The sequence below is a fragment of the Cyclopterus lumpus genome, chromosome 1, assembly GCF_009769545.1.
Source record: "Cyclopterus lumpus isolate fCycLum1 chromosome 1, fCycLum1.pri, whole genome shotgun sequence".
Taxonomy (NCBI): domain Eukaryota; kingdom Metazoa; phylum Chordata; class Actinopteri; order Perciformes; family Cyclopteridae; genus Cyclopterus; species Cyclopterus lumpus.
This window is the reverse complement of record NC_046966.1, coordinates 7,141,344-7,168,336: the sequence shown is the minus strand read 5'-3', so window position 1 is coordinate 7,168,336 and position 26,993 is coordinate 7,141,344. Positions and strand designations below refer to the sequence as shown.

At 45.3% G+C, this 26,993-nt stretch overlaps 1 protein-coding gene across 6 annotated transcripts in view; it reads right to left on the bottom strand.

The window, feature by feature from the left end:
• Window positions 1-26,469, bottom strand: part of si:ch211-239f4.1 (EVI5-like protein) — a 33,655-nt gene extending 7,186 nt beyond the window's left edge. For 5 of the 6 annotated variants that reach the window (XR_004610545.1, XR_004610564.1, XR_004610574.1 and 2 more), the window contains exons 1-15: window positions 13,967-14,086; window positions 13,313-13,708; window positions 10,250-10,439; window positions 9,461-9,685; window positions 8,836-8,910; window positions 8,454-8,579; window positions 8,161-8,304; window positions 7,970-8,059; window positions 7,123-7,220; window positions 6,851-6,911; window positions 6,697-6,750; window positions 5,333-5,473; window positions 1,361-1,477; window positions 374-514; window positions 96-272 (exon numbers count right to left, since the gene is read on the bottom strand). Coding sequence is in view for 3 of the 6 variants with exons in the window: in XM_034546161.1 (XP_034402052.1) it covers window positions 96-272; window positions 374-514; window positions 1,361-1,477; window positions 5,333-5,473; window positions 6,697-6,750; window positions 6,851-6,911; window positions 7,123-7,220; window positions 7,970-8,059; window positions 8,161-8,304; window positions 8,454-8,579; window positions 8,836-8,910; window positions 9,461-9,685; window positions 10,250-10,439; window positions 13,313-13,554 (1,881 nt within the window). In the remaining 3 variants the exon portion in view is untranslated. Of the gene's footprint in view, window positions 1-95; window positions 273-373; window positions 515-1,360; window positions 1,478-5,332; window positions 5,474-6,696; window positions 6,751-6,850; window positions 6,912-7,122; window positions 7,221-7,969; window positions 8,060-8,160; window positions 8,305-8,453; window positions 8,580-8,835; window positions 8,911-9,460; window positions 9,686-10,249; window positions 10,440-13,312; window positions 13,709-13,966; window positions 14,087-26,083 lie in introns of those variants that run through there. The other variant, XM_034546246.1, reaches the window with a different exon arrangement.
• Between the last annotated feature and the right edge of the window lie 524 nt (window positions 26,470-26,993).

Genomic DNA, 26,993 nt, shown 5'->3' with positions numbered 1-26,993 from the left:
ACACAGCAGGGATGATCTACCGTATCATTTCATCCTCACTGCTCATATATAATCTAGACAAAAAAAGGACCTACAGCCCTCTGGGACAGACTGACCTGGCTCTCCAGCTGCAGAGCTTTGAGTTTGACCTCTCGGAGCTCAGCCTGAGCCTGGGCTTCCCTCAGTCGGACCGTCATCAGTTTGTCCTGCAGCTCGTTCATGGCGTTCTTCTTCGGGGACTCCTTCCAGTGGCCGCCCCCGCCACCCGTGCTGCTGCCGCGGGACATGTGGTGCTGCGGAAATCACAGAGAGTAGCACAGGTGTGTAGCACAGACATAGGTAGTTTATGAACAAAACAACAACAGGTGTGTGTGTGTGTGTGTGTGTTTGTTACCTGCCAGCGCTGGTTGAGCTCAGTGACGGTGTCCTGCATCTCTTTGAACAAGCGCAGCGTTTCCAGCTCCCTCAGCTTGGTCTGCTTCACCTCCTCCTGCAGAGCCGCCATGTTGTTCTCATCGGGCAGACATGTGCTCCTCTGGATGAGAGAACGATGTTTAGAGTTTAAAAAACGACTAACTAGCTGGTCTCCAGCCATGCCAACAGCTCGGTGAGGCTCTACTTAGCCACAATAATGCTAAATGCTAACTGATGTCAAGCCGGTATAATACTTGCCAAACATTACCATGCATGATCACTGAGGTCAGTGCGTCAGCATGCTAATGTTTGCTAATTAGCACTAAACAAAGTACACTTTAGGCCAATCGGAATGCTGTCAGTTGGGCAGCTATTTGGTCACAAACCCAAATATTGGACACATCAAACTTTTTACCCAATGATGATGATGATAGATACATTACAAGGGGTCACTTGTTTACAGTGAATTACACATGAATGTCTGGATCACATTTCATGGTGAAATCCAATAGGTTTAAGGGAGGTTTTACTCAAAACTACAGATGACGACCTGTTGTAAAGTCAGGAGATCACCAAATACTTATTATTAAAATTGGTAGTTCAAATATCAGTCTGGACCAAAGTGGTTGATCGACCAACTGAGTCAGACAAACAGTTTCTTGAATATATAAAACAAACAATGCCAGAGGCCTATTTCCTTTTCTATCTTTTTTTTCTATCTATCTGGTTTTTACGTGACAGTAAAATCATCATCAGGGAGAAGCAGTTTAAAAACCTTGTGAAGTAAAACCGAAAGCTTTAAATGTCACAGTGGCCGTTGTTCGGAGTAACTTCAACACTTGAGCGCCTTCATCTTCGTCGAGGGATCTTTGACACGTTCACAGCTGCACACGCCCACTGTCTCCGCTGACCTTTCACACACCGTTCTCTCCATCACACACACGAAGAAGAGTGTCTGTTAGGTCACCTTCTCCAGGTCCAGGACCTTGTCCTGCATTTCCTTCAGCGCTCCCTGCAGTTCGGCCTCGCGCAGCCTGGACTGCTCCAGCTGGGTCTGCAGATTGCTCACAAACGTCTCCGTGTACTGAAACAAACATCGCTGGTGTTACAAAACCGACACGGTGCGACATGATTGTGTTGGCATACAGATATTTACTCACTACTGGGAACATTAGTTGGACGGAGGGGTCGACTGGCCTCGCTTGTTTTGTGCGATTGCCATACGCAGGCTAGTTGCAGATGGTGGAGTGAGTAGTCACGACTAGGAGCTCAGCTTTTGACCACAGTGCGTCAATGGTTGTGAGTTCTGCCACAAGCTGCTGCTGTATCTCTTTCTTTCCTTTGCCTTTCTTCCGCTGGTGCTAATTGAGTATTCACACACTGCCACACACTCCTGGATCCTTGGGTGACAGTGGAGAAAAAGTGTTCTACATTCGGGGGAAGGCAGCAGGAAACGTGCAGCAATGCATTTGACGCTGCAGCCACAAAGACAAACAATATTATTATATTATATTAATATAATGTTATTCCTCATTTCTGTCAAAAATGATAAACTGTTCAAACTGTTTTAAACCGTCTCAGCTGACTTTTTAATGAGCACTTTCTGAATGTCTGTATCGTAACCAAACTTTAGAATAGCTAATGAACGTCGGTATGAAGCTTCCCCACTGACTCAGAGTGATGTCAGCCAAAAGAAAGCTACTGTACATTTTCATGTCACCACATCAAAGTTAAAGAGGGAAAGCTGAGTGGAAAAAAAAGAGGCAAATTACTAAAGCTTGAAATATGGCAAGTACATAGCGTGTGTAGAAAAAGTCTCTTGATTTGTCATTTTGTGCGTTTCAGTGTTATCAAAGAGGACAGCGCGTGTCTGGAGGTGTGTGAACTCTGGTGTGGGATGAATGCCTGCAATCTGAGCTGGAATGAAATCACCCGTCACAACCACATCATTTACAGTGCTCGAGATCTCATGTTTAAAATAATGTATCTGCATAACCAAATAAATAATAATATAGTCAGTGTGAATGTGCGCAGCATTTTAAAGACAGAAGAGAATTTTGTCACACTGGAGAATGTCGTTTGCTGACATGACAGTGTGAGTTTTAATTGGTAATAATTCATAAAGACTTTGGGTCGGGAATCTGTTTCTATCGAGGTCATCTGTAGACTGTATATAACGACGTCAGCCATTGGTTTGTGGGCTGGCACTTTGAAGCCTTGCATTCGTCATTTTGCCCGTCGGCATCTTGATTATTATTTTTTGCAACCAGAAGTGATACGAGAGGGTGGAGCCAAGTACAAAATAACTTTAAATGAGACATTTGTAGGTGACCAAAATGTTACAATTTTCATGAAGTGGAAACACACTGCGAAAGGGTTAAAGTTGTAAGATGAAAACACTGATAACTCTCAGACTGGACAGTGCCGTGGTAGCGACCTGTCAATCACAAGGTAGCCCCGCCCCAAAGCATACCCTGCTTTATGGTCGATTTGACTCTAAACGGGAACATAATTTACGAAATGAACACCATGCTGTATTGAAGAAGACTTGAAACTAGAGATTTAGACCATAAAGTCATGGTTACAAGGTTTAATAAATCAGAAATGAAAGTAGATGCATAGAAATATATAATATAGAAAATATATATATAATATACATATACAATTTTACTGTTGAAGTTGGTCTAAGGGTCGAGCTATTAACGAAATCATTTGATATTGGGTGGTTTAACTTAAAACAATGCATCATATTTCAATAATGCATTTATGTTCCAAATGTAAAACAATTTGAACCTAAAGCTGTTAAATAAATGTAGTGCAGTAAAAAGGGCAATAGTTCCCTCTGAACTGCAGAAGTATTCAGTACCTCAAACTTGTACTTTATTACATTCAGACACTGTAAAAAGTAAAATCATCTCCCTTAGAACTTCCGATCTTCTCTTATTGCAAATGTATGCATCATGAAATATAATAAATTGGTAATCATCCTTTTCGGTCTTCATCAGGTCATACACATTGCATTCTTTATGCATTTAGGCAGCTGCAAGTTTCACATTGTTGGAGGTTCTACTGGTTGTATGAGATTGAAGTGCCGACTGAACTTATAGACTTTTTTCTGGATGGAAACATTCGACAATTTAGGTGAGAGTAAGCACCTCATCCTTTAAATCCAGCTAAAAAAAACCAACAAACTGTCCTTACACTGACAAACTGCGTCGGTCTCAGGACGGTGAGCTTTGCAGAGTTAGTGCATGATTAAATTACTCATTTCCTCTCAGCGTCAAATGGGACATGACTGTCAGTCAGAAATGAACCGAGCTTCTCTCAATTCCTAACGAGGAGTCGGTCCACATGACCTGCACACAGGGGCTCTGAATCACCCTCCAAACAACTCTTCAGCTAAAAGTGACAAGTACATTTCCATTTGTTGTATCATAGCTGCCATCTTTAATCATCTTCATGACGCGAAAGTGTACATTTATGTGACAATCATCTTTTCTCAGACATTTTCTTGATGTGAAAATGTTAGAATTTAGTGGTTTGTGCAGTTTGAGTCCATGTCCCCTACAGATGATGATACATTACAATTACAGACACACAAAGACTTTTTACAAATTACTACAAAATAAACAAGTAAATGGTACTGTAAAGTAACGTGTTTCTGTCATTTCTTTGCAAATGAAAGAGTATTCAATCAACCATTTTAGAAAGTAAATGTTGTAAATAGGAGTTTGCATGTTCTCCCCGTGGCAGCGTGGGTTCTCTCCGGGCTCTCCGGCTTCCTCCCACAGTCCAAAGACATGCTGCAGGTTAATTGATCTCTAAATGTCCCATAGGTGTGAATGTGAGAGTGAATGGCTGTATGTCCCTACATGTGCCCTCGATGGACTGGCGGCCTGTCCAGGGTGTCCCCTGCCTTCGCCCTATGTCAGCTGGGATAGGCTCCAGCGCCCCCGCGACCCTAATGAGGATAAGCGGTATTGAAAATGGATGGATGGATGTTGTAAATGATCTGTTGGTCCACTGCTGTATGTCAGACCTGAACATGCTCAAACAGGTCTGATGTTGTGCTAGCTGGTGTTGTACACATTTCAACTTCTACACATTTGCAGAAATAAGTGCAATAAGTTAATTCAAGTCTATCAGTGGCTGCTCTGAATCTGATATAAGACTAACTAACCGAATGCTTTTAAGTAGGCGGCAACCTCCGGGTCTGAAAAGTGAAGCCAATGTTGAAGTGCCTTAAACCTGCATTCTTTCTCACGGCCATCAGGAGGCGACTCCTCTGGTGGCAAAAAGAAGTCTCTATGAAAAAAAGTACCCCAACTTCTAACTTGATTCATAGTAAACATTGTAAACATGAGCCTGCTTGTTTATATTCCTTTAAACCAATCACAATCGTCTTAGGCGGCGTGAATCACGGGATGCAGCGACGGCGCCATTGCAAAAATAGATAACGGAGATAACTGCTGTCTTTCTAGCTGTGAGATTACTTTACATTGTTTGAGAAAAGTCAGAACCTTTATTGGGCAAATGTGCCAACATTACATTCATCATTACAATAATAATAATAATAATAAAATGTGCTTTCTTTCTAAGAGTTCAGGGCGAAGATCGGCAACCACAGTGTTAGCTCGGCTTGAAGACTGGAAGCAAGGTGACTAATGTTGGCACAACTGTTTGCACCGGGGGATGTTTACATGGATTAAACAAAAGGAGATGTAAGGGTGCTTGGAGGCTGACTTTGTTACTTTCACACAGAGCTGTTTGCCCCTGTTATGAACCATCACCAAATAAAGAAATGCTAATGAACGGCTTACAGGAGAGAGATTCTTCCTACATGAATCCCTCGTTGGATATATGTGATGGTCTCCGTGTTGGAGCCATCCTTTCTGTTGCCCCCACAGAGTTTGTGCACAGCCTGTGGGTTGGCGTTTACCTTCTGTTGCTGCAGCTCTTTGATGGTGTCCTGCGCTTTCTCCAGGCTCTCGCTGGCTGTGTTGCACTGCTGCCTCACCACCGCCAGCTCCCGCTTGATCACGTAGTTCTCCTCCGCTTCCTGCGCCCTCGTCACCTGACCCTGGAACAGCAGGCCCGCAGGGTCATGATCAGCTGCAGAGTTTCAACTCAGAAACGCAGACTATATACCAGTGTTGGGGAGACGGGTCGTTCTGGGCATCAAGGGATTGTTTTCACGTTTCACGTGCTGCATGGTGCATAGCCAATACAGCCCTAAAGGAGTAGTTTGACATTTTGGGAAATTTGCTTATTTGCTTCCCTGCAGAGAGCCGGCTGAGAAGATTGATACCTTTCTCATAGCGGTGTGGTAAATACAAAGCTACAGCTAGCAGCTGGTTAGCATAGCTTTGCATGAAGACTGTCTTCATGCTAAGCTAACCTCCCCTAATATTAGCTTCATATTTCGTGTATAGACACGAGAGACTTCTTATCGAACTCAAGAAAGCGAATTAGCGCTTTCCCCAAAATGTCTAACTACGTAGGTTATTTCATTCACATTTTGATAAGGTCTATTGAAAATGAAAATGAGTCACAATAATAGTAGTAATAGTTATAAACCTTCACAAGCCACATGCAGGGATTGTACAACCTCATTAGACCGTGTTAGAATCTATGATGGGTAAACATGACATGCATTGTTTTGTGGGCTGAACCGATATTAAACAATATCCTTTCATGCACTTTTGGCAGGTAGATGTTAAGAGGAGGGAGACGAGCAGTGCAGGAGAGCAGAAAGAGGAGGAGGAAGGCGTGAGTAGGTCAGAGGTCAGCAAGGTCAGTGGGAAAGTGGTTCACAGTACTCTACCTGTATCAGTCTGTCTGCCAGAGCGGCACTCTCCTACAATGCAGCGGCGGGGAGGAACAAGAGGGTGAAAGAATAAAGAGATGCAGACAGAGAGAGAGAAATACAGTGGGACACCAGGGAGGATAAACCACAACAAAGAGAGGAAGAGCAAGAAACGGCACCGAGGGTTCGAGGAATTGTTCAAAAAAACTGATTAAGAGAAGCGTGTGAAGAAAAAAGAGGCAGCAGTAAGATCACTCAGGGAAAAAGTGTTTCAGAGAGGAGAAGATTAAAACACACACACACACACACACACACACACACAACTATCATAATTTGTTTTTAAAAAGCATACAAATTTAAACCCACTGCGTTTTCTGGTGACAGTGTTGAACTAGATCTGATAACAAAGTGATCGGTCTTGCGCAATCTGGCTGCTTCGTGTCGATGATGCCGCACAAACCTGATGTATTTTAGCATTTAGATAAGCCGTCTCTTACCTTCTCCAGAGTCTCAATCCTCTGCTTCAGCAGCCTGTTTTCTGTGCGTAACCTCTGAACAGAGAGCGTGGGAGAGAGGGGAAGAACAATTATATGTTCTGTATAATTAATTAATTATGTTTTAAATCCTACTAAAGGGTTTTTAGACACACACCTTGATCTCAATTTGTTCCTCCATTTCTTTGTTCTTGATTGTGGTATATTCTTTCTCAAGTCTGGTAAAAGACAACAACACAGGATTATGCAATGTTAGCCTAACATTTTAAATGTGTGTGTTTTTTAAAAGTTTTTTTTTAAAGAATACTCGGGCTGCTGCACTTTGTTGTTTGGTGGTTAATCATAATTTGAATTGCTGAGTACACATGCTGCTGGGAAACGCTAAAGCCGAGTCCTACGAGTCGCTAGGCGAGTAATGAGCGCTCTTACTTCTTCATCCTCTTGGGGTTGTACTTGACCTGGTAGGCTCTGAGGATCAGCTTGTCTGTGCAGCTGTCGAACTGGTGGGGGATCACCTTCTGGAAATGCTGGCAGACCCGGAGGGAACCACACACAAGATCAGCGAGTGCGACACAGAGATGCTCATTCATATTTCATGCAGAAGCAGGCCGGCACATTTTAGAAGAGGAGCGTCTGCCCTGCGTTCATTTCTGGAACCACGGTGGTTCTGATAAAACGAGGTTCACGGTATTAATTCATCTGAATACATTTTTCAAACAAAACCTCTTTGAATATTTGCTTTTTTTCTTTGTGATATATGACAAGAAGGGGAATATTTCGGGTTTGGATTGTTACAAATAAATAAATAGAATGACCCTTTTACCGACAAACCTGTTCAATTAATCAAGGGAATGATTGACAGATCTATCAATGATGACAATAATAATTAGAGGTAGTTGCAGCCCTATTTATATATAGAAAAGAAAAAGAGAAACAAACTTCTTACTGGAAACATTTGATTTGTTTCTTAAGATTTCTGTCTGTTATTAGAAATCAGATCATTATAAACACAAATCAAGATCTAATTCACCTATTTGCTTCACAAAGTGTCAATATCAACACTATGCCAGAGTTTATTCTCATATAAAACCCCATCACCCACCGAGCGTGTCCTAGTTTCAGTTTGTTAATTAGCCTCTCTTTTTTAATTTTTTTTTTAATCAGAGCAGATCTGTAGTTCAGGAATCGTGCATGCAAAAGGAAAAGCGGGACGTGGAGCCTCTGACCCTGAAGACTAATTTATGCAGCAAATGGCAAAAAAGCTGCAGCCGCTTACCTGCGACATGCCCTCCATGTCCAGCTGAATGAGGTCAGTCTGGTTGTACTGCAGGATGGCCAGGCCCACGCGGAAGATAATCTCTAGGCCCTGCAGACGGGTCGCATATATTTGTCACGTGAGCTCAGTGGACTGAAAGGTACAGATTAGCAAACCGAATATACATCTTCCAGCTTTAAAATGGTTCCTACCTCATACATGAAGATGTCGAAGATGCGCGTGGCGACAGGGAGAGGGAGGAAGGTGAGGAAAAGGGTGAGGAACCAGGACGAGGCATACATTGACGTGTGGAAACTCTGGGATCGAAAATGGACGTTCAGCTCTGGAAGTTGCTCCTGAGGTGAAGAAAAGAGAATGATTGCCTCAGTGCAAAAGAGAAAGTGATGCACTGCACATACAAACGAATGCTTTGCTGCCCCTCTGTGGAGGAAAGCTGAGCTACAAGCCTTGTGTTTGTGGATGGACTCTCCTGCTTCCTCTGTACCTGGAGGAGATACTCAAACTGGTAGATGCAGAGCCCCAGCTCGGCCATGCTGGGTTTGAACAGCTCCCTCAGACGGTACTCCTGCATCAGGCGCACAAAAACACAAAACGCCTCCTCCTCGGGCATCTGGGAGGAGGGAGAGGAAGTTCCCTCATTAGGTACGAATTGGACAAAAGCTTATGTTGAACAGTTTACTATACACTGACTCTTATATTTCACTTCTAGAGACAACTTAATTGGCTTGCAACTGTTTGTGATTGTAAGAATCAGAGGATTCTAGCAGGACTATTATTTACGATGAACCTCAGACACACTATACTGACCCTTCAGGCAAAGTATCCTCATAATAGATTATTTTACAGGTGAAATATTTGATCCTTACCTGCATAAGCAGCAGACCAACTATGAATGCGCTGCCTTGGCAGTAGCCCACCTCTCGGTCTACCAGAGAGTATGCCTGAAACCACACACACACACACACACACACACTATAATTTGCGATGCAATGTATTTATAGAATGCAGTAGAGATGACATCTGTAATTCAGACCGAACATTTGGTCATGAAAAAGTCACTTCATTTCCTGCTGAGTTGAGCCACCAGGAAACATGACTGATGTGTAAAGGGTGAACAAGGTTTTTGGACTGTTGGTCGGACAAAAGAAGCACCACATCTGGCTCTGGGAGCTTGTGATGGGCAAACGATTGAAGAAATAATTAAAGACAGGCAATGGAGTTGAGTTTAGTGCTATGAAAATAAATCTGTATCTATGAGGGTCTCGTTTTAATCTTTTCAAAGATATTGTTGGGGCATAATCTTTGCTTTTATCTACATAATCGGAGTTGCGACCGCCAAGCCGCTCAGAGCGTGAATAACACGCCAATGACACCACCATTTAACACACTGTACCCACGGCCTAACACACGTACCAGCATAAGACGTTGATTCCAACAGACAGCAGTCTCAGCTGGCTGAATATGAGGGCTGTGAGGGGCTGCAGTGCTCACCTTCATGACGTTGAACAGGACCTCCTGCCCCAGGCTGTCCTGGCCTTTGAAGAACTCATGCTCGGGGTAGGTGCGGGCGATGTCTCTGCGGATGAGCTTCTCGCACGGGGACGACATCTTCAGCAGCTCGGAGTACTGGTTCTTCACCGGCATATCGGTGGCGTTGCCCAGCAGCTGCCAGACGATGGCCCGGAAATGGTGAGGGATGCCCTTCCTGATCAGCTCCTGGAGGGCAAAGAGGGGGAGAGACCTTGCTCGGTTATGTGGCGAAGGGATGCAACTTTAAGCATCTCTTGAGGAGCAAAGAGGACTCAGACTCAGTTATGCGATAATGAATAGATATATTTACAAGGATAATTTAGTGTTATAATTAGGTCCCTTGGCTGCATTATGACAAATCACAAAAATCCTTTATGTGTATCATCATCTTCATCATCATCATTAAAGCTAAACTCTGTGTGTAATTGGCAGGCAGGCCGTGTAGTTGTGCTCCGTTTGTCTGCCTGTGGCTCTCCGACAACACTGAGCGCCATGTTTCTGACACACGTGGCTACAAATAACGCACGCCGTGGCCGTACGGATATAAATGCCAACCATCCTCAACTTAAAAGCTGCACAACGAGTCAGGGATTTACAGCCCATCTTTTATTCCAGTAAACAACGTGTGAAAATCGAACACCGAGGCCGATAACCGTCTTATTTATATGTTCTCTCTTTTAATTATGTTCAATGGCTCATTCTTCAGGAAACCACGTCATCTTTATTTCTTTGTCAATATCCAGACCCCACCTTTAGGAGTTTGTCCTTCTTGCGTCTCCACTCTTCCCACTCGTTGACGATGCGGCCCCACAGGATCCAGGTGTCCTCCTCCAGGTGAGACAGGTTGGAGGAGGCCGAGGAGCTGGACACCAGTGAGGAGCCGCTGTTGCGCCGCGAACCGCTCATCGACCGCATGGACTTGGAATCGGCCTCTAGCAGCCTGCATGAAGAGACAGTTCATGAAGACAGGGAGGCACAGGACTGCACGTTGCCTATCTTACACACACACAAACACGCGGGCGCGCGCACACACACGCACACACACACACACACACACACACACACACACACACACACAGGAGAGTGAGAGGGACGCTAAGGCACGGCAGGCTGATGTGACAATGGGAGAGTCTGTGCACGACCTTGCAGAGGCGCCAGAAGCCTCAGGGCGTGTTAACTTAAAGTACAGAGTCAGAGGCTGACACACGAGGACAATTCACACACAGCTAGCTGGCTATTAGGATTATTAATTGACCCAAAAAAACGCAACAAAAAGCCTTTGCGCACAAGGTCAGACTAATGACCTTGTGCGCAAATTAAGTTATTTTTGGGGGTGGGGGGAGCAGTTGGCCTTTAACTTATCTTTCAACCTATCTCAACATTTTAAATTAACATGCTTACTTTATGAGTGTAGATGTTCTAGAGTTGGATGTTGAGCAAGCATAAACGATATAAACAAAAAAAGTAGATATTTATTTTATTTTCATACTGAAGAATGTATTTCTTTGTATTTCCTACAGATAACAGTAGGTCACGGGAATAGAGAGATCACGACGAGAAGGTCAATACTGCTCTCACACATGTCTGCACAATAAATATGACGCTGCAGCCTTTTCATCTTAGCCAGTAATTCACTTGTTTGTTTTTAGTCTTTATGCTAAGCTACGCTAATCAGCTGCTGGCTCCAGCTTCATATGTCACCCACAGATAAGAGAGTGGTATCGATCTGCTAATGGAACTTAAGAAAGCATATAAGCGTGTTACGCAAAATGCCATTTCCTCTAAATGATTTTTTTCTAATTAACCTTCTATTACTGGGAGAGCATGAAGCAGAGATGAAACATATGATGGCTGCTGGAAGAATTGTACAGGATGTGGCTTCTTCCAAAGTGCTCGCCTGTTCGAGTCCTCGCTCGGGTTAATGGAGTCCAATCCAAACTAAAGGTATTTGTGTGCAGCGATACATGTGAACCGACATTTCCCCTGGAGAATCTGGTGCACCTCGTAGTGTGGGATTAAACCTTATCTAACTCTGGGATTAAACCTCACCCTTTCTGAAACATGACTTTGAAACCAGGTGATTACATTCCATTTAAATAATGGGCTTCCTGAAAGGACATGCAGAACCATGTAGGCTACATGTATGATGTGAGCACAATGACATATGTAGGTAGGTTTCAAGTGGTCCGTGTCTCCAGAAATCACTGGGACCAAGGTGCATCAGCGTTGGCCCTGCTGATGCACCCCGCCCCCCCTCCTCTCTACCTCCTTCTGTTTCATGGATTGGAGGTCCATTCATACATTCTGTCATATTCATGTAATGTGTTTATGTAACTCTGTAACGCTGTTCATTCTGTACACATGACATCTATTGCTTCTGTCCATCCGGGGAGAGGGATCCTCCTCTGTTGCTCTCCTGAAGGGTTCTTCCCTTTTTTCCCTGTGAAAGGTTATTTTTGGGGAATTTTTCCTGATTCGATGTGAGGTCCTGGGACAGGGATGTCGTATGTGTACAGATTGTAAAGCCCTCTGAGGCAAATTTGTGATATTGGGCTATACAAAATAAACTGAATTGAATTGAATCTGCATGCTAAGTTATGGGGCCAAATAAACGCTGTCAAATCTCAATCTTCTCGTATTTAAAAGTCTGTCTTGGATTCGTGTTTCACTTTAAGCCTCTCTCATATGCAGCGGTTTCTGATATTTCCATGTGCTCTTTAAAATTAGGGAAATATTCTTTTTAAAAAAAAGGTCTCGCAAGGAAACATTTAGTTAATTCCTATTTTATTTTATTTACTTTTTAGATAATACATTGAGGACGATATTATCAGTGGTTGCTATGTACTGCACAATAGTTGGCATTTAATACAGAGAATCTATCGACCTGTACCACTATCGTAATTTCACAAACGCTCCCTGGAGATCGTATTTATTTATCCCCCATCATGAAGATCTAATTATCTCCCGTATTAGACCATCTCATTAATCAGTTGCTGTTTTAATGCTACCTTCAAACCTCATTATTTTATGAGCTTCAGCATCTGCAGCTGAAGTCAAACTGTACATACACGTGACCTATTAGTCTCTTCTTTCATCTTTATTCTCAAGTTTGGGTTCTTGTTTGATTTTACTCCAAATGTCAATCGTCTACACTTTATAGACTCTTCTTGTTCATTGCTGGTTCTTTAGTAAAATTATTCTTTAAGTTATTCACCTACCTACCTTCTGCTGTAACTGTAACTAACTAAGCTAACTGAGCGTTAGCACCATGAACTGAGAACAGCTGTTTCCAGCTGACTTTGTTTAACCATTTGCGTCCAAGAGCACCTCCTTCACCAGGATCATTAGAGTTGATTGTTTTTTATTTACAGGAAATGTCTGGAAGAATCCAGTCAACTGTCAATATTTCATTTTTTTTCTTCTTTTCTTTTAAATTCTTTGTGAATTTATAGAAATATATAGGTGACACCATCTCATGATTGAAGGCCCCTGAATTGAATCTCATTTCATATTATGGAAGTCTTTGTAATATCGGCAAATATAATATTGTATAGTAATTAATCAGATTAATCCATTCTTTGTGTCTTTTGGTTTTGGAGAGGTTTAAACATTTTCTTAAAGAAAAAGACACAACCCTCTAAACATGCAGAGAAATCTAAAACTTAACGGGATTGCCGAATGGACAATGGTCGATTGTTAGGCAGTCTAAACAGAACACACAACTACAGTATTAACCTGCTACTATACAACTATAATAACTGTCTCATTTTCATTCAGGCAGTTAGAATTGATGAAGAGAGCTGCTGATCTCACCTGTTCTGCTCCTCCAGTTTGGCCAGCAGCTCCAGTTCATCAGGACTCAAGTTCTCAGAGTCTGCCGGGGAGGCTGCCGGCGCCGACAGCACTGCATCATGGGAAGAGGAGTCTGGGCTGAGCACTGGGCTGCCCGTTGATGGGGGGTCTGGGTCCATGCCGGGAGGGGAAGAAGGGCACTCTAGCTGAGGGGGCGCCCCACTGAAGCCCTCTCTCTCTGGGCTGCCGCTGAGTATAGACATGGCGGTGACGGTAGAGGGGGATGGGTGAAGAGGTGTAGGTGAAGTAAGAGGGTCTTCCAGTCTCACTGTGGGTCTCCCTCCTCAGTGAGCCTGGCTATCGCCTGATTGGCCACCTGGCTGGCTGTGGAGCCAATATGATCAGAGGTCTTCAAACCTGTCATGGATTTAGAAAAGACTCAATAAAAAAGACTGACCACAGATAATTGAAAAAAGAAAAGCAAAAAGTCGTGTCTCAGCAACACACATCAATTTTCATCATGAATTAAAATTGGTAGATTTTTGTTTTGTCTAAACCCAAAGATTCTTCATTTCTAATTATATCAAGACACATTTGAGAAGCACATTTTTGCTTGAACAATGACTTAAATGCTATGATGATTGTAGCAATATTGTTTTGGGGAATGGCACCCACCTCCAACAGACAAACAGTCAAACAAATAAAGGACGGATCCCAGTTATGCCCTTGTGCAAAAATCCAAATCCTTAGGATTTTTCGTTGAGATGTCCCGTTTGGCTGAATGGACTGAATGGAGTAAACATACTGGCCACATTAAGAGGCCCATAATGCCCCTTCACACCCTGGCTTAGAAGGAGGGGCCCTGAGTCACTGTAATGACATCATCCTGACAGAACATCACGGTCCATCACTGCAGACAGACTGTTTTTGGACGGTAATAAGATGGAATGTTGTTGTGTTACTTGTAAGAGTGCCGTGACTACAAACAGTAGAGTTTTGGGAGCTTTTAATCGTTTCCCTTCTCATATAAACACCAAGAAACCAGATTTCTCATCCAGTGGAAAATGTATCCACCGTACCGTTCGGGCTCAAGCAAGAGAAAAGCATTTGTGTCTTGAGTGCAACATTTCACCTGATACCGTTAGACAGCACACTTAGACCCTGTGCGTTCATCTTAACAAAGACATTCATGAGATAGATAGCTGAATATTAGGGGACAGTGTTAGGATCTCACACATCTCAGAGGTAAACAAATATCTCAGAGCTTTGCCGTCGTGCCACATATGTCAGCAACACACGCACACAAACTCTGCTTATCTGTATGCTGCAGCTAGCAATCAAGAGATGCAGCTGAGGAGGGGTTGCTTTTGGTCAGCGGCGAAAATAAGCGAAAATGAGGTGCACTCAGAAGAGTGCAGCTCTCTGCCAGGTGTGTCTGCAACAACCACTGCTGTCGTGTGGTTGTTGCAGACACTCACCCTCTAGGCAGCAAATGTATCAGACGTGTTTTTCACGTGTTGTCTCATATGAAACAAATACGGCTCATTGGTTGACAAATGTCATATTGAACCGTCTGTGTTCGAAAAGTCAATGCAATGGGGGATTGATTTTGGCCGCGTAATCAACCATGAAGGTCGAAAGAAACGTACAGATGCAGGCAAGGAGAGCAGGAAACAAATAGCCTGCGGGAGAGGAGAGGAGCATAATAACAGTCTGAACAGGGAAGAGACAAGGGCCACATTCATGCACCGACACCGGCCCAATCAAAAGAGCCATTAACAAGTCAATGAGGCCAATCGCATTGGTCAAAGGCCTCGGTTCAAGAGGCAAATCTGAAATGACATCCTTTGTGGTGATAATGTGATACCCTACCAATCACTAGATTCCTTGTGAGAGCTTACGATCTTTATATTCTTCTATGGTCAAATGCCGTGATGACTGACGATGGTGATGATGATTAATTCAGCTAATCACGCCACGCGACTGCATCAATGCAGCATGGATGAAATCAAATCAAACCTCTTCTCAGGCAGCTGTTACTGCCGAGCTGTGTATCACGCCCAACAAGTAGCCCAATGTCAACAAACCAGGCTCACTTTAACTTACAGCTTAACTTTAAAATCAGGAACCCGGTGGTCACTTTGTTTAATTTTGAGTTATGGCTAAAATGTTCACAAAGTCAATTTCCAGGCTTTCTCCACCAGGTGCTTGCATCTATATTACAATACATTTGACCCACGGCCATGCCGGGAAATGATGTTTACAATTGATTGGAAAAAAAAAAAAAGGAGAAAAGAAGGACCTCATTAGATTAAAGATCAGCCCATTAGTCATGACAGTGCAAAAGAAGACAGGCTTTTTATGCCTTTTCTACACAGCTGTCACAGTGGTCGGACCTCACTGTGAAAAGGTGTGAGTCATGCAGGACTTCAACAGAGTGCTACCAAAGTGGGAGTTTTTCACACACACGCACGCACGAACGCACACGCACATTAAGGGAAGGACATTGTGAAGGTCTCTGATAAAGCAAAATAAGCCAGATTTCCTGAGCTTGTCTGTTGTTCTCCATATGACAGCAGCCTCCCTCCAATGTCATTGCGCACTTGTAAGAAACTGCAGAGGACTGTGACACAAAAGGCTTTCACTGTAATCCAGTTAAATTGGCGCTTCTAAAGCATGTTTTGTGTGTGTGCTAGATGACAGGTTACAATTTAGCACGGGCACTGCCAGATTGGCATTGCTCAAGTTCCACCACAGTATGTGTGTGTTGCCATGCCATTTGGAGTGTTTATATATATATATATATATATATATATATATATATATATATATATATATCGCTTTTCATAATACTCAAAGACATAGAGCACACACTCGCACAGCAGTTCTGAAAAGGTGGGTTTTGGGATTTGAATAATAAGGAAAGGTCAGTGTAGTCCCTCCTTGACTGATATCACCATACACAATTATTGTATTGTGTAAATTCTATGCCTGGGCGCATCATATCCGAGCTTGCACTGTCTACAGGAACAGGCAGGGCCATTGTTTTCTTTTGATTTCTTCACAACACACACCCCAACCACAGCTCCATCCATATTTGCCCTTTTGGAAAAAAAAGCAAACAGTAATATTATCTTTCATTATTCTGAACCTATGAATCGCCACCTTAACGTGGTGGAGGAGTTTGAGTGGCTCAGTGATCCTGGGAGCTATGTTGTCCGGGGCGTCAGCCCCTGGTAGGGTCTCCCAAGGCAAACAGGTCTCGGGGGAGAGCCCAGACTAAGAGCGGTTCAACAAACCCTGATGATAAGCAGCCCACTGATGGTAGCCACCTTGCCCGGACAAGGGAAACCGGGGCACCCTCCCGGAGCCAGACCCAGGAGGGGAGCTCGTCGGCGAGCGTCTGGTGGCCGGGCTTTCGCCCATGGGGCCCGGTCGGGCTCAGCCCGAAAGAACAACATGGAGCAGCAGTCACCCTGTGGACCCACCACCCGCAGGGAGAATTATCGGGGTCGGGTGCTATGTAGACCGGGCGGCGGGCCAGGCGGGAGACCTGGGCGGGCCGATCGCCGGCAGCATAGACTAGCTCTAGGGACGTGGAACGTCAACTCACTAGCGGGGAAAGAGCCGGAGCTGGTGCAGGAGGTGGAGCGGTACCAGCTAGATATAGTTGGGCTCACCTCCACGCACAGCATGGGCTCTGGAACCAAGCTCCTGGAGAAGGGTTGGACTTTGTCCTTTTCTGGAGTTGCCCAGGGTGAGAGGCGCCGGGCGGGAGTGGGGATACTCACGAGCCCCCGGCTGAGCGCCGCTGTGTTGGAGTTTTCCCCGGGGAACGAGAGGGTCGCCTCCCTGCGCCTACGGGTTGCAGGGAGTAAGGCTCTGACTGTTGTTTGTGCTTATGCACCGAACAGCATTTCGGAGTATCCGGCCTTCTTGGAGTCGGTGGGAGGGGTCCTGGAAAGGGCGCCGCCTGCCGACTCCATAGTTCTCCTGGGAGACTTCAACGCTCACAGTGGGCAATGACAGAGAAACCTGGCGGGGCGTGATTGGGAGGAACGGCTTACCCGATCTGAACCCGAATGGTGTTTTGTTGTTGGACTTCTGTGCTAGCCACAGTTTGTCCATAACGAACACCATGTTCGAACATAAGGTGGCTCATAAGTGTACCTGGTACCAGAACACCTTAGGCCGGAGATCAATGATCGACTTTGTAATCGTATCATCTGATCTGCGGCCGTATGTCTTGGACACTCGGGTGAAGAAAGGAGCAGAGCTGTCAACTGATCACCACCTGGTGGTGAGTTGGATCAGATGGCGGGGGGACTCGGCTAGAGAGACCTGGCAAGCCCAAACGTGTAGTGAGGGTGAACTGGGAACGTCTGGCAGAGGATCCTGTCCGGGAGGTCTTCAACTCCCACCTCCGGAAGAACTTCTCACAAATCCCGAGGGAGGCTGGGGACATGGAATCCGAGTGGACCTTGTTCAAAGCCTCTATTGTGGACGCGGCTGCTCGGGGCTGTGGCCGGAAGGTCATCGGTGCCTGTCGTGGCGGCAACCCTAGAACCTGGTGGTGGACACCGGGGGTGAGGGTAGCCGTCAAACTGAAGAAGGAGGCCTTTCGGGCCTGGCTGGCCCAGGGGTCTCCTGAAGCAGCTGACGGGTACCGGCGGGCCAAAAGGGCTGCAGCGAAGATGGTCGCGGAGGCTAAAACTCGGGCATGGGAGGAGTTCGGGGAGGCCATGGAGAAGGACTTTCGGTTGGCCTCAAGGAAGTTCTGGCAAACCATCCGACGGCTCAGGAAGGGAAAGCAGGGTCTACCCCAGGCTGTTATCAGCAGGGGGGAGGAACTGCTGACCCGGACTGGGGACATCGTCGGGCGGTGGAAAGAGCACTTTGAGGAACTCCTAAACCCGGCCAACATGTCCCCCGGAGAGGGGGCAGCGCCGGAAGACTTTGGGGTGGATTCACCCATATCCCTGGCAGAGGTCGCTAAGGTAGTCAAAAAGCTCCTTGGTGGCAAGGCGCCAGGGGTGGATGAGATCCGCCCTGAGATGCTGAAAGCGCTGGACATTGTTGGGCTGTCTTGGTTGACACGCCTTTTCAGTGTCGCATGGGGGTCGGGAACAGTGCCCATGGACTGGCAGACCGGGGTGGTGGTTCCCATCTTCAAGAAGGGGGACCGGAGAGTGTGCTCGAACTATCGTGGTATCACACTGCTCAGCCTCCCGGGAAAAGCTTATGCCAGGGTGCTGGAGAGGAGGCTCCGACCGCTTGTCGAACCTCAGATTCAGGACGAACAGTGCGGATTCCGTCCCGGTCGTGGAACAGTGGACCAGCTCTTTACCCTCGCAAGATTACTGGAGGGGTCCTGGGAGTTTGCCCAACCAGTTTACATGTGCTTTGTAGACCTGGAGAAGGCTTTCGACCGGGTCCCTCTGGGGTTTTTGTGGGGGGTGCTGCGGGAGTATGGGGTGCCGGACCCGTTGGCACGGGCCATCCGGTCTCTGTACGCCTGCAGTAGGAGCTGTGTTCGTCTCCTCGATAGTAAGTCAGACACGTTCCCGGTGGGTGTTGGCCTCCGCCAGGGCTGCCCTTTATCACCGGTCCTGTTCGTGACCTTCATGGACAGGATATCTAGGCGCAGCCAGGGGGCGGAGAGGATCCGGTTCGGGAGTCTCGGGATCGCCTCTCTGCTGTTTGCGGATGATGTGGTCCTGTTTGCCTCCTCGGACCGTGACCTCCAGCATTCACTGGGGGCGTTTTGCAGCCGAGTGCGAAGCGGCAGGGATGAGAGTTAGCACCTCCAAATCTGAGGCCATGGTGCTCTGCCGGAAACCGGCGGATTGCTCCCTCCAGGTGGGGGCAAACTGCCTACCCCAAGCGAAGGAGTTCAAGTATCTCGGGGTCTTGTTCACGAGTGAGGGTAAGGTGGAGCGGGAGATCGATAGGCGGATCGGTGCGGCTGCAGCAGTAAAACAGGCGCTGTACCGGTCCGTCTTAGTGAAGAGGGAGCTGAGCCGGAAGGCAAAGCTCTCCATTTACTGGTCGGTCTACGTTCCAACCCTCACCTATGGTCACGAACTCTGGGTCGTGACCGAAAGAACGAGATCTCGGATACAAGTGGCCGAAATGAGCTTCCTCCGTAGGGTGGCCGGGCTCAGCCTTAGAGATAGGGTAAGGAGCTTGGACATCAGGGGGGAGCTTGGAGTCGAGTCGCTGCTCCTTCGTGTCGAAAGGAGTCAGCTGAGGTGGTTCGGGCATCTAGTCAGGATGCCTCCTGGACGCCTCCCATTAGAGGTTTTCCGGGCACGTCCAACTGGTAGGAGGCCCCGGGGAAGACCGAGGACACGCTGGAGGGATTATATCTCCCGGCTGGCCTTGGAACGCCTCGGGATCCCCCAGAATGAGCTGGAAAGTGTTGCGGGTGAGAGGGAAGCCTGGGTCGGCCTGCTGAACCTGCTGCCACCGCGACCCGACCCCGGATAAGCGGGTGATAATGGATGGATGGATGGATATTCTGAACCGTCAAATTATTTTTCCAGAAGCCCAAAAAAATCTCCTGGAATCACCTAACCAGCATTTCATGAAAGAAAAACAGCAAATCAGCTAGTTTCAACCTCGCTGATGTGTCACCCCCCTCCTGTCTATATGTGTGTGTTTTGCCCTCGGGGCCTTCCAGCCCTGACATTAAGGGTGACCTCTTTGTTAATCTGTGGCTGCTAACCTCCCTGTTGTTCCAGCTCATGATCTCATGTTATGGTTACTGACACGTGGACTGTTCATTTCCATGCTATTCATCTACTTGGCCCAGTGTCCGTGTGACTGCTGTTGGGCTCGACGCTGTTCAAAGCGTCTCATTGTAAAAGGAGGGATGTTTTTTTATTTTTATAAAAGCCATAAATGGAATCAGAAGGACTTAAATGAGCTAAAACCAATGCGTGGAATTTGGTCCTTGCTGCACTGATGCAGAACTATTGACAAGTGAAACACACTGCACATACAGTACACATGGGCAATGGTGTGTTAAGTAAAACCAATCAATTGGTGGATGATGAAAGCAGGCTTTTAAACGACCGTATACAGGATCTGTCTGACGAGGTGAAAAGCCGGAGTAGCCTACAATTTTGAGGTACTGGTACTTTACTTAAGTATTTCTATTTCATGATAATTTCTACTTCTACCTAACTGCATTTTAGAGGGCATTATTGTCATTTACATGACTTTTATTTCACAGTTATTGTTATTGGTTACATTTTAAGATTTTACATACAAACATGTGATCTGTTTATAAAATAAGATGCTTTGTTATAAATCAAAGAGACACGGCAGTGTATGAGAACAGTACATACAAAATGTGCCCCACCGTGACCAAATACAACATTAAAGTGCCACTTACATATTAAGGCCGAAAATGATCCAAGAATGAATGTTGTGTTTTTTTACTTTAAAGTGTGCTACATAAATACTGTTAAAGTATGAAAATGCTCAATCCATGGAGAAATACACACAACCTGTAAAAGGAGTCAGGATTCCTGTACTGTTGTGATACAATATAAAAGACCATTTCACAGTTTTAAACCTCACATCCAGTTCATTGCCAATGGCATCAGCTGACAGGAAGTAAACATGGAAGTTCATGTCTGTGTACTGGAAATGTCGACCCTTTAACCCATCAGCTTTCCAGCATCTTCATTACAGTAACAACCGCCTGTTCTCCAGCCCCCATGTACCCACTGCTGGAAACTCTCTAACGTTTGTGCCGTGCAACAAATGTTTTCCTGGATTTGGCCAATGAGAATTAAATGTAACATTGAGCTTGAATGAAGAGGAGACACATTCAGGGCAATCGAAGGGACACTGACGACGAAATGCTTCCCAGACTTGGTCCCCTAAATCTACTGACCACGTTAGCTTTACATGACTAATGCTTTCCTGCTGCAAATTTAGTTTGTATCCGTCTCCTGGTCATTCGGCTCCCCTGAGTGCCACTGTCAGAGGAAATTGTCTCGAAATAGCCTTCACAATCATCAATTATTTTCAAGTGCAGGTGACTATTTTGCTCTTTTACACCCCTGAATGGTCAGTGCATTAGCACTAATACTGCTCAGATTCATATTTAATAAAAGATCATTATAAATTTAAAAAAAAGGTGATGAAACAGACCGCAACATCCACTAATCACGCACTAATCTTAAAACTGGATTACATGGAGGTTTCCATGGAGGATAAACAGCAACAAACTGTGTGCTACTACAGGCAGATAGCCACTGCTTAATGTGATGCTAAATGACTGACATTAGTCATCCTGCTGCATTCATTATGTTATCTTTTAATTTCATACTTTCCCAGCAGTGCCGTCACGAACACCGATGAGTAGCTGAGCTGCTGCGTAATGACCCGCTCGGATTACAAACATCTGCCATTTGTGGCAAAAAGGATATTAGTTTGAATGGTTTGCTTGTTTGCTTGTATTTGACAACAACCTCAAGCCTCCTGGGGAAATGAGAAAAACTAATCAAATCTCAGAACATACAAAAATAAAATGTAAATGTTAATTTTCCAAACTGTTTACACGACACATCCCGTTACAGGTCGATTGTGCAAACTGGGCTTCATCTCCAGCCCTGTTTGACAACAGGTTTCAAAACGCCTCAGTCCCTCACTCAATAACACGTCTGTGTCGTTAATCATACTCCCACAGATTCACCCTGCGGTGAATCATTCACTCGAGTTCATTTTAAACATCACCTTGACTTGGCTGATGAAGTGCTCCGACCTTTTGTACAGTGAAGCAGCATGTTTGTACCCGACTACCTCGTGAATCACAGATATTTTGGTAACAATAGCCATGCGCGTGTTAGCAATGCCATAGGCTGATATAATATTTGTCCTCACTGTTTAGTCACAGCCACTCAGCTTACCTAACGACAGTGTAATTAGGGCTGAACAATTTTGGAAAGGATATTGGATTGCGGTTATTATGATTTTTGACACCAGTATTCATTCAATTGGTTAATATGTTGAGGTTTTAGCGGTGAGCTTTAGCAGAGCAGAGGGATTCACTCCACACAGCTCTCAACATGGCGACGACTGAGCCGGCGGCTTGCCAACATTTTTAACCGCACAGACAACAGCAACAGTGCTGACAGGGTTTACCTGAGGGGGAACCGGAGGGTGGAGGCTACCTCTTGTTTTCTTTCCAAAGCAAATATTTGTTTGTGTGACTCTTTTAAAAAAATCTGCGTCTAGTTGGGAAAACATCACGTTTCAGGTATCTGTGAATTGTTAGCATTGCCAGCAAAGATATATTCTTTTCACTAATACCGTCTCCTTTAACTGAGTACAATAAAGAAAAGATTAGAGAGAAGTAGAAAAGATGACCTCATCATAATCATTTACATTTTTGTAATCCATGAGAATAATGATGTAAAGAATTATCAGTCCCTCTAACCACAAATCCTATTGCAATTGTAATATTAGTCATAATAACCAAAATGTGATGTTTTTGAAATGGCCCTATGCACATGTCTGCCTCATTATTTGAACACAATTTGCATTTTGTTATTAATCCAGCATGCGGCAGTGTGAAAATGAGATCAAGATTCAGTCATTGTAAAAATCTGCAGGGCTGCACAGATCGAGTTACAAAACTGCAGTCTGCAAGAACAAAAGGAGAGAAAGCAAAGCTGTGGAGGACCGGCAGTCGGAGTGAGCTTGAACCACGTTAGCCAGGTCATCACGCTGCTCCATGTTTCCATGTGTCAGCAAAGGAAATGAAGCACACGGGCCATGCCAGCACTAGAACAGTCAACCAGCAAGCCAACCAGTCAGACAAGCAGATCCAGGACAGATGATACTGAAGGCTTTAAAAAGGACAATATTTTGTTTTTAAAAAATCAATCTTTATTAAAACTGTGTGGATGGTGCTGTTATTTTAATGACCCTGTGTCCCGACCCCCGCTGCAACCCCGTCAAGCTGTCATGGCTACGTTACCATGGAGCCCACACTGTTACTAACTGCCCTCAATGACTACAGGTTTTCTAATTTATGGAAAAAACGAAAAGGCGACTTTAGAGAGAAGCAGACAGAAGGGTCGACAATATGCACTTGAAGAATATATCAGGAAGTGGAACTGATCCAGCAGCTAAAACAGGTTAAAAAGATAAAGATCACAGTGTAAAAGTGAACCAAGCACCACATCAGCTGGTGACTGAGACAGAAGATAATGAAATAAAGGAACAACACTGTTCCTCTTTGTTCACTGTTATAACCATTGAAAAGCAAAAGCAGCAGGTGTCAACCTTTAGTAGCAAGTGCTAACGCTAGTTAATGATGTGCTAACATACTGTGCTGATGATAGCTCCACAGGTTTAACAGAAATATAACGTTTTAGAAACGCATATCTCCTTCCCATCTCTCCGGCTAACGACTATCGCTATTACACAACGTTTAACCATGACTTGCTAAAATCCACTAAAACCAGCCTGAACATTAAGGACATCTGGTTGGAGCTTGCCGATGCAATGATGGGCCAGTCTGCGTTTCCAGGGTGGGACTTAAGTGAATAATTGTTTTATGTAAAAAGGTTACACTTATTTGTTTCCAGCTTCTTAGATGTGAATATTTGCTGGTTGTGTTTTTGCCCTGTGATAGTAAATTGACACAAGACATCGTAAAACGTCAACTTGGGTTCTGGGACATTTTATGACCCAATACCAAAGCTGGAAAACCTGAAAACCAAACGGTTGCACACAAACAAACACTGAGCCTGTGTAATAACAGCACCCCATGTGATAATGACTGCCAACACAGCTGCTGCTACAAACGCTGGTTCATTAAAAGGACATAATGCTCCTTTTTGATTATTCATCTAAGGTTCTCTCACTGGGTTTAAGCCACTAGGGGAGTGAATGTTGGATCTCATTGTAAGCTCGGGGGGAAAAAAGACATAGCCTCACCCTAATTTGCACAACTTGTCAAAAGGCAAATCTCGTTTCAGGCGTGGGGGAAATCAGTGAGTTCAACCTTGCTACGACCTGCACATGGTGCTCCTGGATGGCCCTGTTCAACAACCAAAAAAGGTGGCAGATGATAATAAACCTGGACGGCAGCAAGCGGACAAACTGCACAGCATCAGATGATATCCCTCCTCCTGTTGGTGCTGGAGGCCCCACACACACACACACACACACACACACACACAGCTCAGAAACTGTTGATCACACTATCCAGAGCATATTAGCTTACCACTCCTCTCACACTGATGAATACTGTGGCAGCAGCAGTGAGTGCACAGGAAACGGTTCCCTGGGATAAGCTGGGGTATGATCGCCTGTCGTAGACATAGTATGCAATCATTTGTGTGTGCGCGTGTGTGTAATCATGGGATCAGTTAAAACATTTTCGAAGCTGCGGCACATAAAAATAAGGTCACCAGGATGTGAGGCATCAGATACCTGTTTCCTTGACGATGAAACGTATGAGATGCCTCTTGCACGGTGAGTTGATTTCACTGATAAACCTGAGAATAATCTCACTATATCTCACACGAGGATGTGATGTACCCGTCAGTGGTACGTGGGCTTTAGTCATGGGGCATTCAAGCCATAATTACAAGTCAATTCTTTCATTCCTGGAATATTTTACCCATTCTTAAAAAGAAGAGAAAAGATAGGTGTCTGAGGGAGCTTTTCCATTTTGTGCAGTCAGCGGTTTTCTTAATCTTTTATTATATAGCACACCTCAAAAGTCACTTTTTATTCCACTTGGGAGGTAACAATGATGCGCATCTGGCTCAGATGTAAACAGTGATAACGCGGTGGTTTTCTCAGTACTTGAGAGACGTGCAGGGTTTCGGTCTTAATAGCCAGACATTTAAAAGGGGATTTACTTTTAAACCACTCTCTGATTAGATGGATAAAGTAACAACAGCTGGATAGAGGATCACACACAGAGAGGATCGGTTCGATTCAAATGTCACTTCTTTTAGCCAGATGGGGGCTCAGTGGCTTTGCCTGGTGGTTTTTATCCCCAAGGACGGCACACATCTTGATTGAAATAAACAGGTGGATACAACATGGTGGCCCCCCTTTCTGCCATCCATCCACTGTTCATTACAAAAGAAGAAAAAGAAAAGGAGGAAAAAAGCCATTTATTAAAAAGGATGAGAGTGACTCCTTCAACACTGTGTCCCGGGGTTCATTCTTGAAGAGCCTTGAATCGTATTGACTGGTGCTTCATTTGGACATGACAGCTCATCATCCCGGCCTGCTACGGGGCCTACATGCTCTGCAGACTCATGGCTCGACTGGATCAACATCTGTGGCCGAAATGACATATCACCCCCCTCACTCCCCCACCCACACACACACACCACCCCACCACCACCACCTCTTTGCGGCACCAAATGACTCGGCATCCAACAACAATACGATTGTGTAACATGCATGAAGCACGAGCACACAGAGCGCATGCTATGCCTTCGGAGGCTAACATGAATGGGCCGTGTCTCCGATGGCACGCCGTACAGTGGAATTTTTCCCTGAAAAAAAATGGAGCAGACGGATGAAGCTGCTGTTGATGAGGGGCTTCAACAACCGGCACCGACGGGGCTTTGCTGTGCGGGCCTGCTTTTCTTTTCTTTCTTTCTTTTTTTTTTTACATTGAATTGATGCGCATTAATAAGCCAGTTGGCCCCTTTAATAGGCTCCACGCGATAACATTGATGTTATACACATACAAATAATAATAAACACCTCAAATACACGAATACAACAATGAATGCCTACCTGGGCTGCTTTTCCATAATCAGAGCGCGGCGTTTATCGTCGCTCCCGCATCAGTCCGTCGCAAATGTCAAACGTATGTTATCGGCTAATTAAAACCTTCATAGAGCACCGAGGACAAACACGGAGAGAGCCCGTCCACGCGCACTGCCATCGTCCTGCCGCCGTTCCACCGGTAGGCAGCGACGCGTCGCACAGCTGGTCGCGAGCCTCTGCGCGGTCGTAGAGGCTCGCGCGCGTGTGTCTGTGAGCGGAATTAGAGGAGGGAAATGTTTCTGGAGAGATTCGCTAAAACAACCATGACAGCCGTGCGGTTTAGCCTGCGGTTCGAGGGGGATTTGATGTAAACGGCAGCATCAGTCATGACGAGTTAACCTCGTCGAGTGGATGTCGTCCTGCGCCCTTTAGCTGAGCGCGAGGCGGGGCGCACCAATCAGGTGGAAGGACGCGATGTGAGTGGCATGTGACGCGCCAATGGCCCGTTCGGACGGCGAGATCCCTTTGGAAGAGCAGCAAAGACAGCCAATCGGTGCAGATCTTTATTTGGCAGGAAGGCGGGACCCGCAGGTGTCATACAGCGGTGTCGGATTATCTGTGTTTGGTACAAGTAAACGATTAATTATGCGATTATAGTTTAGCAGCCAACTCTAGTCTTGTCATAACTACAAGCGTCTGCATTTGGTATTGATATTTTTAGGGTTATTTCTTGAAAAAATCAAAGAATAATATTTTACTAGAGCCATTCATTTCACCAAGCCAACAACCACAATAAAAAGTAGTCGACCTGTCCTGTGTAAATTCACCTTGACCTAAGAGTGGCAGCAGGTAGGTTAGCCTATCACAGCACAGTGGCCGACTGCCTCTAATCCTTTACGAAAATCTAGCTATACACTGTACACATATGAACATGTTA